Source organism: Octopus bimaculoides, chromosome 4, assembly GCF_046866305.1.
Source record: "Octopus bimaculoides isolate indiv1 chromosome 4, ASM4686630v1, whole genome shotgun sequence".
NCBI classification, from domain to species: Eukaryota; Metazoa; Mollusca; class Cephalopoda; order Octopoda; family Octopodidae; genus Octopus; species Octopus bimaculoides.
The window spans coordinates 38,421,038-38,429,960 of NC_142931.1; the positions used below are offsets into that span (position 1 = coordinate 38,421,038).

Sequence of the window (8,923 nt, forward strand, 5' to 3'; positions counted from 1 at the left end):
CAGGTCTCACTGTACACTAACTATTTTTTTGGTTGGCTGATATGAGCACAGCCAGCAAAACAATTTCTTTGCTATGCAAGCAGCTTAGTTTAGGTTCAAAATTCTGGCTACTTCTGGCTGACAGACACAGCATAACAAAACACCAGTATCCTAGAATGATGTGTACCAATGAGCCAAGCATGTTGAACACACTGTTGTAAAAGGGAGGGGTTATTCTCCTATAACATACATTACAGTAGCCAGCATATTTTATGTCTTAAATTCCTTGGACATGTTAAGAATAAATATGTGTATGATCATTCCAGGTTTCAGTGTACATGGCGCAAAAAGCAATTTTTTTATCTGTACTCTAAGTCATAGAAGGCAACCCATGAGAATGCCTCTAGCTGGTTGCACAACTGGTTAGAAACTACATCCAAATTCTCTTACAGCCATACCATACCTTCTTTCAGATAAATAGGAAAGACATATTGAATAATTTAGTCCTAGATAGATTATCTGAAACTGCTTGATCAGAACTGACATGGAGTTAAACAACAACAATCACAGGTAAAATACCAACATTGATCATTTCTAAATGTGTTGAATGACTCCAAGGACCAGAAAACAATAAAAAGAATTTATATAAATTAAAACAGTCCATTCATCTATAATGTCTATAGTTTATATAAGAAAAGATTTAGTGAAGGAATGGTTCTTTACATAACAAAACATTTAGTGAAGAAAAGATAAGAGTGATGTTTAATCAAGTGAATATGTAAATATACAATTTAAATATTTAACTAAAATATCACATAATGTACAAAGTTTATATAAAAAAAACATGCAGCGACAGATAATGCTGCACATATGAGCTAATAGTAGGTCAATTTTAAAACTGTTAAATCTTTTCTTGATGTTTTTCTTTAATTCCATAATGTTAAGAAATTAAAACTGTTGATACTAATAATGAAAATATACACAGATTCAATATCATAAAATGGTCATTTACATTTTACTTGGTTCAGTTACTGACCTTGGTGATGGTGTACTGCCCTGAAGGGTTTTAGTTGAACAAATCGATCCCAGTAATTATTTTTTTTAAATCTGGCACTTACTTATTCTATCGGCCTCTTTAACCAAAATGCTAAGTTATGAGGATGTAAACAAACGACACCAGTTGTCAAGCAGTAGTGAGGGACAAATACAACACAAACACAAATGCACATATAGGTGCAGGCATAGCTGTGTGGTAAGAAGCTTGCTTCCCAACCACATGGTTCCGGGTTCAGTCCCACTGTGTGGCATCTTGAGTTAGTGTCGTCTACTATAGCCTCGGGCTCATCAAAGCCTTGTGAATGGATTTGGTAGATGGAAACTGAAAGAAACCCGTCGTATATATATATATATATATACAATGTCTGCAAGTTGATGAATACCACCTATACCCCTCCATTTTCTTATTGCTATATATATCATCATCATCATCATCATCGTTTAACGTCCGCTTTCCATGCTAGCATGGGTTGGACGATTTGACTGAGGACTGGTGAAACCGGATGGCAACACCAGGCTCCAATCTAATTTGGCAGAGTTTCTACAGCTAGATGCCCTTCCTAACGCCAACCACTCAGAGAGTGTAGTGGGTGCTTTTACGTGTCACCCACACGAAAACGGCCACGCTCGAAATGGTGTCTTTTATGTGCCACCCGCACAAGAGCCAGTCCAGGGGCACTGGCAATGATCTCGCTCGAAAACCCTACCAGGCCAGTCAGGCGGTACTGGCAACGGTCACGCTCAGGATGGTACATCTTATGTGCCACCCGCACAAGAGCCAGTCCAGGGGCCCTGGCAACGATCTCACTTGGCTTGCCGGGTCTTCTCACGCACAGCACATTTCCAAAGGTCTCGGTCAGTAGTCATCGCTTCAGTGAGGCCCAATGTTCGAAGGTCTTGCCTCACCACCTCAGCCCAGGTCTTCATGGGCCTACCTCTTCCACGGGTTCCCTCAACTGTCAGGGAGTGGCACTTTTTCACGCAGCTATCCTCATTCATTCTCACCACATGTCCAAACCAGCGCAATCGTCTCTCTTGCACACCACAACTGATGCTTCTTATGTTCAGCTTTTCTCTGAAGATACTTACACTCTGATGGGTATGCACATTTACATTACACATCCAGCGGAGCATACTGGCTTCATTCCTTGCGAGCTTACGCATGTCCTCAGCAGTCACAGCCCATGTTTCACTGCCATGTAGCATGGCTGTTCGTACACATGCGTCATACAGTCTGCCTTTTACTCTGAGTGAGAGTCCCTTTGTCGCCAGCAGAGGTAAGAGCTCTCTAAACTTGGCCCAGGCTATTCTTATTCTAGCAGTTACACTTTCAGCGCACCCACCCCCACTACTAACTTGGTCACCCAGATAGCGGAAGCTATCGACTACCTCTAGTTTTTCTCCCTGGAATGAGATAGAAGTTGTTTCCTGTTTGTTTACAGTGTTTATTGCACCTGAACATCTGCCACATACAAAAACTAACTTCGTAGTTAATCTGCCTTTGATATTGCTGCACCTCTTATGTGTCCATAGCTTGCACCGGGTACATCTTATAGAGTTACTACCTACTCCTTTACTGCATACTGAGCAGGGCCATCTACCTGAAGGGATGTATATATGTATATATATCTATGTGTGTGCATCTTTGTGTATGTTTGTCCCCCTACCACCACTTGACAACTGATGCTGGTGTGTTTGTGTCCACATAACTTAGCGGTTTGGCAAAAGAGATGATAAGCATAAAAAGGCAGTACTGGGATCAGTTCATTCATTCGACTAAAAGTTCAAGGTGGTGTCTCAGCATGACTGCAGTCTAATGACTGAAACAAGTAAAAGATAAATGATATATATATATATATATATATATATATATATATATATATATATATATATATATATATATATATATATATATATATATATATATATATATATACACACAATGGGCTCTCACACTCTAGGCATTTGCTAGCCCAGAACTATGGTAGAAGACACTTGACCAAAGCGCCATACAGTGGGACTGAACCTGAAACTACATGGTTGCAAAGTAAGCAATTAAACCACTCAGCCATATATAGGCATATATATGCCTACATAGGAAGTTTTCTTTTTTCAAGGAGCCTTATCCAGTGAGAGAGAGCTTATGATATCTGCAGTGTTCAGTTGCTAGGCTTAATTTATGGATAATGGCAAACAGTACAATGCATTCTTACAGAAGAAACTACTTCCTTCAATCAATCTCACAAGAAAATAAGTATGCTTGCTAAGAGTTTTTAAAACAAATGCAAGCATGATTTTTTTTTTCTAAGATTGAATATTTGCATATTGCTGCAAACTATTCTTTTTCCTGTTAGCTTCCCTTCCTAGAACAAAACAATGTGCTACAATTAAGCAGAACAAGCTTTCAAATGAGCAAATTATGTGTTATGTAGAGGTTTAACATGATAGGTACAGCAAGATTTGAATTTATAACTATATAATCAGGAATTCAACTGTTTTACAAATTAATGCATAGACTCCATTATGTGATAGAGCTAATTTATAAGAAACAAAAGTATAAAATCTTATTTTACTTAACAGGATTCAAGAAACAATTGAAATCTGATTTTGTTTACACAATAATTCATTTCATTTTCCTATACTGAAAATTCAGTTGCTTCTGGATTAAATTTGTATTATTTAAACAGCTTCAGTTTAATGCATATTTGTATGCAATTTAATATATATATATATATATATATATATATATATATATATATATATATATATATATATATATATAATCAAATGAATAATAGCATATGATGGATAATTGTCAGCTCATTACAGCTGTTTCTTACATATCTTTTCAACAGCTGAATGAGAACATTACTCCATTACAAAAACCATAATCATCAGATGAAACGTAATTTTACAAACAAAAAAATATCCCAAGAATACAGCAAGGGGTGTGATTTAATCAAAGTAAGAGTAATACACTATTTCTTACTTTTATATTCAAATTACTTTGGTAGAAAGGTTTACATGATTCTGGAAATTATGACATTTATAGTAGTATCTACACACACAAATATATGTTTATATATAATGATGACCACTAAAGTGGACATTTAATGTGCTAGAAATAGACCACATATTGTGTCTACTAAGACCTAATAGTTCTCAAAAGAAATTCAGTGAAATACCAAACCATATGCGAGCAAGACAGTGAAAATTACATACAAAAAATTAAAACATTGTTATTCGTGGACCGGTTTCGGAATTAAAATTCTCTTACCGAGAAAATCTGTCTCTCTTCAGCACAAACTGCAAGGAAATTATAATTCTCGGAATCTTATGTATATGTAAGTGTGTGTGTGTGTATGTGTGCATGTGTGTGTGTGTGTGTGTGTGTGTGTGTGTGTGTGTGTGCATGTGTGTGTGTGTGTGTGTGTGTGTGTGTGTGTGTGTGTGTGTGTCAGGGCCATGCTACCTAGGTAGGCAAAGTAGGCAGTGCCTACCTTGAATAAAACAGATCGATATCAGTATTTTATTTTTATGGCACCTAATTCAATAAAATTATGAAAGTTACTCTGATTATTATGCAGAAAATGGAAAATATTATATTTTTTTGTAGATTAGGTGGGCATAATTCACCCCTGCTTTTCAATGTCAGTATTTAAGCTACGCACATTAGTGCTGCAGTACACATGCTGCTTACACTCCAACAACACTGTTTTCTTTACGTGCTATAAAGTGAATCTGCTTTTAGCTCAGTCACGTGCTAGTGTTTTTGCTTATTTTTTGTGTATTTTACTACATAAAGGTTATCAACTGCCTACCCTGAGTTATTACTAATGACACATACCTGATATATATATGTATGTATGTGTGCATATATATATATATTAAAGTTAGATAAGGCCGGTTTATGGGATTACCTTAGGTTTCACGTCCATAAAGGGTTTGGCTTCATGGTGTATCATCAGATCCCAAAACCTGTTGGCTAAAGGCCTCTCTAGAATATGGAGGAGGAAATGTTACTCAATGTTAACAAAGGGGATCGTCTCCCCTTGGCTATCAATCGCTGATTTCAACAAAGTGGCTATCAATCGCTGATTTCAACAAAGTGGCTATCAATCGCTGGTGGCCTTGTTATCCTGTGGGTTCCAATAGGCTTGCAGGAATTTCCTGAAATGTAAGCATGGCCTGAAAACCTCCATTCTGGAGTTCAGGATGTTTCCTGAGTCAAGGGAGTCCTTTAGGATCCTCGTCCATTCTGCAATCTAGAATTCTCCATAATATTGTGTATGGAATCCTGTTGTCTATTAGCGGCCATACATGGTAGGCTAATGACATGACAAATCTCCTTTCCAGTATCCTGAAGGAGGATCTGTGGTTGGAGAAGTGTTTATATATATATATATATATATATATATATATATATATATATATATATATATATATACTTGAGGTATTTCGTGTCGCAAGACAGTGTAGGAGAGAGAATAGTGATGTAGTAGGAGAGAAATGTGTTCGCATGGATGATGGTACGCTTGCTCTAAATGAGGCTGCAAAGAAAGAGGTCTGGAGAAGCCACTACGATAGATTGCTTAATAAAGAGAATGAATAGGAGAAAGAGAGTCTGCCGTATGTTGACCCAACAGAGGGACCAGCTATCCAAGTTGACAGTACCATGGTAGATAAAGCAATTAAGAGTATGAAGACAGGGAAAGCCCCCGGCCCATCAGGAATCACTGCAGAGATGCTCAAAATATCTGGCAGTGTTGGTTATAGCCTAGTCACCCGTATTACGAACCAGGTGATACACGAAGGAGTCATACCCAATGACTGGTGTAGCAGCACCATAATCAACTGCTACAAAGGTAAAGGTGACGCTTTAGATACAAATAATTACAGAGGTATCAAGCTTTTAGATCAGGTAATGAAAGTCACGGAGAGGGTCATAGCTCAACTGCTTAGGGAGCGAGTCAGCTTAGATGAGATGCAGTTTGGTTTTGTGCCTGGGAAAAGCACCGCTGATGCTATATTTCTGGTATGACAGCTTCAGGAGAAATACCTAGCCAAGGATAAACCTCTGTTCCTGGCTTTCGTTGATATGGAGAAAGCCTTTGACAGGGTCCCCCGATCTCTCATCTGGTGGTCAATGAGGAAACTAGGGATAGAAGAATGGTTAGTGAGAGCTGTGCGAGCCATGTACAGAAACTCTGTCAGTAAGGTGAGGATTGGCAGAGAGTACAGTGAAGAATTCCGGGTGGAGGTAGGGGTCCACTAAGGTTCTGTCCACAGCCCCCTCCTATTTATCATAGTTCTCCAGGCTATAACAGAGGAATTCAAGACCGGATGCCCCTGGGAGCTCCTCTATGCTGATGACCTTGCACTAATTGCTGAGTCACTATCACAATTAGAGGAGAAGTTTCAGATATGGAAGCAAGGACTAAAATCGAAGGGCCTTAGAGTCAACCTAGCTAAAACCAAAGTCCTCATAAGTAGGAAGGCAGACAAAACACAAACCCCTTCAGGTAGATGGCCCTGCTCGATCTGTAGAAAAGGAGTGGGAAGTAACTCTATAAGATGCACCCAGTGCAAGCTATGGACACATAAGAGGTGCAGCAATATCAAAGGAAGGTTAACTAGGAAGTTAGTTTTTGTTTGCAGCAGATGTTCTGGAGCTATAAATATTGTAAATGTGCAGAAAACAACTTCTGCCACATTCCAGGGAGAAAAACTAGAAGTGGTTGATAGTTTCCGCTATCTTGGTGACCAAATTAGCAGTGGAGGTGGGTGCGCTGAAAGCGTAGCTGCTAGAATTAGAATAGCCTGGGCAAAGTTCAGAGAGCTCTTACCTCTGCTGGCGACAAAGGGTCTCTCTCTCAGAGTAAAAGGCAGATTGTATGACGCATGTGTACAAACAGCCATGCTTCATGGCAGTGAAACATGGCCCGTGACTGCTGAGGACATGCGTAGGCTCGCAAGGAATGAAGCCAGTATGCTCCGATGGATGTGTAATGTCAGTGTGCATACTAGACAGAGTATCAGTACCTTGAGAGAAAAGTTGAACTTACGAAGCATCAGTTGTAGTGTGCAAGAGAGACGACTGCGCTGGTATGGTCATGTAGCGAGAATGGATGAGGATAGCTGTGTGAAAAAGTGCCACACCTTAACAGTTGAGGGAACCTGTGGAAGAGGTAGGCCCAGGAAGACCTGGGACGAGGTGGTAAGGCACGACCTTCGAACATTGGGCCTCACCGAGGCGATGATTTCTGACCGAGACCTTTGGAAATATACTGTGCGCGAGAAGACCCGGCAAGCCAAGTGAGACCTAAATCTAAGGCCCAGCCAGCCCACTTATGCGTACCTTCCTTCCTTCATTGGATACTAAATTCCACTTGTGAAGACCTGTTGAGGCAAGTGAAATCGAAATAGATTGTTGCCGTGCCCCTGAACTGGCTTTGTGCGGGGCCGTCATGGGATTTTCGAGCAAGATCGTTGCCAGTGCTCCTGGAATGGACCATGTGCAGGCAACCATGAAATCTTTCGAGCGGGATCGTTGCCAGTGCCCCTGGACTGGCTCGTGTGCGGGCGACACATGGAATCTTTCGAGCGGGATCGTTGCCGGTGCCCCTGGATTGACTCTTGTGTGGGTGACACATGAAATGTTTTGAGCGGATTCGTTGCCAGTGCCCCTGGACTGGCTCATGTGCGGGCGACGCCCATGGGCCGGCTCTTGTGCGGGTGACACATGAGGTTTTTCGAGCGGGATCATTGCCGGTGCCCCTGGACTGGCTCATGTGCGGGCGACACATGATATCTTTCGTGCGAGATCATTGCCAGTGCCTCTGGACTGGCTCTTGTGCGGGTGACACAAGAGGTTTTTTGAGCGAGATCGTTGCCGGTGCCCCTGGACTGGCTCATGTGCGGGTGACACATGAAATCTTTCGAGCGGGATCGTTGCCGGTGCCCCTGGGCTGGCTCTTGTGCTGGTGACACATGAAATTTCTTCGAGCGAGATCGTTGCCGGTGCCCCTGGACTGGCTCTTGTGTGGGTAACACATGAGGTTTCTCGAGCGAGATGAGCGTGGCCTTTGCCAGTACCGCCTGACTGGCCTTCGTGCGGGTGACACGTAAAAGCACCCACTACACTCTCTGAGTGGTTGGCTTTAGGAAGGGCATCCAGCTGTAGAAACACTGCCAAATCAGATTGGAGCCTGGTGTAGCCATCTGGTTTCACCAGTCCTCAGTCAAATCGTCCAACCCATGCTAGCATGGAAAGTGGACGTTAAACGATGACGACAATACGTACAGACATATATATATATATATATATACCGCCTGACTGGCTTTGTAGGGTTTTCGAGCGAGATCGTTGCCAGTGCCCCTGGACTGGCTCTTGTGCAGGTGACACAGGAGGTTTTTCGAGCGAGATCATTGCCAGTGCCCCTGGGCTGGCTCGTGTGCGGGTGACACATGGAATCTTTCGGGCGGGATCGTTGCCGGTGCCCCTGGGCTGGCTCTTGTGCAGGTGACACATGAAATACCTTGAGCGGGACAGGATCGTTGCCAGTGCCCCTGGACTGGCTCATGTGCGGGCGACGCATGAAGTCTTTCGAGTGAGATCGTTGCCAGTGCCCCTGGACAGGCTCTTGTGCTGGTGACACGTGAAATTTCTTCGAGCGAGATTGTTGCCGGTGCCCCTGGACTGGCTCTTGTGTGAGTGACACATGAGGCTTCTCGAGCGAGATGAGCGTGGCCTTTGCCAGTACCATCTGACTGGCCTTCGTGCGGGTGACACGTAAAAGCACCCACTACACTCTCTGAGTGGTTGGCTTTAGGAAGGGCATCCAGCTGTAGAAACACTGCCAAATCAGATTGAAGCCTGGTGTAGCCA

At 42.1% G+C, this 8,923-nt stretch overlaps 1 protein-coding gene across 3 annotated transcripts in view; it reads right to left on the bottom strand.

The window, feature by feature from the left end:
• LOC106878669 (HIG1 domain family member 1A, mitochondrial-like) overlaps window positions 1–8,923 on the bottom strand; it is a 38,779-nt gene that overhangs the window by 6,600 nt on the left and 23,256 nt on the right. Inside the window, exon 1 of one of the 3 annotated variants that reach the window (XM_052966998.2) lies at window positions 4,956–4,988. The exons of the other annotated variants lie outside the window; for them this stretch is intronic. Within the exon in view, the coding sequence (XP_052822958.1) occupies window positions 4,956–4,973 (18 nt within the window). The 5' untranslated portion in view covers window positions 4,974–4,988. Of the gene's footprint in view, window positions 1–4,955; window positions 4,989–8,923 lie in introns of those variants that run through there. 3 annotated transcript variants of the gene reach the window in all.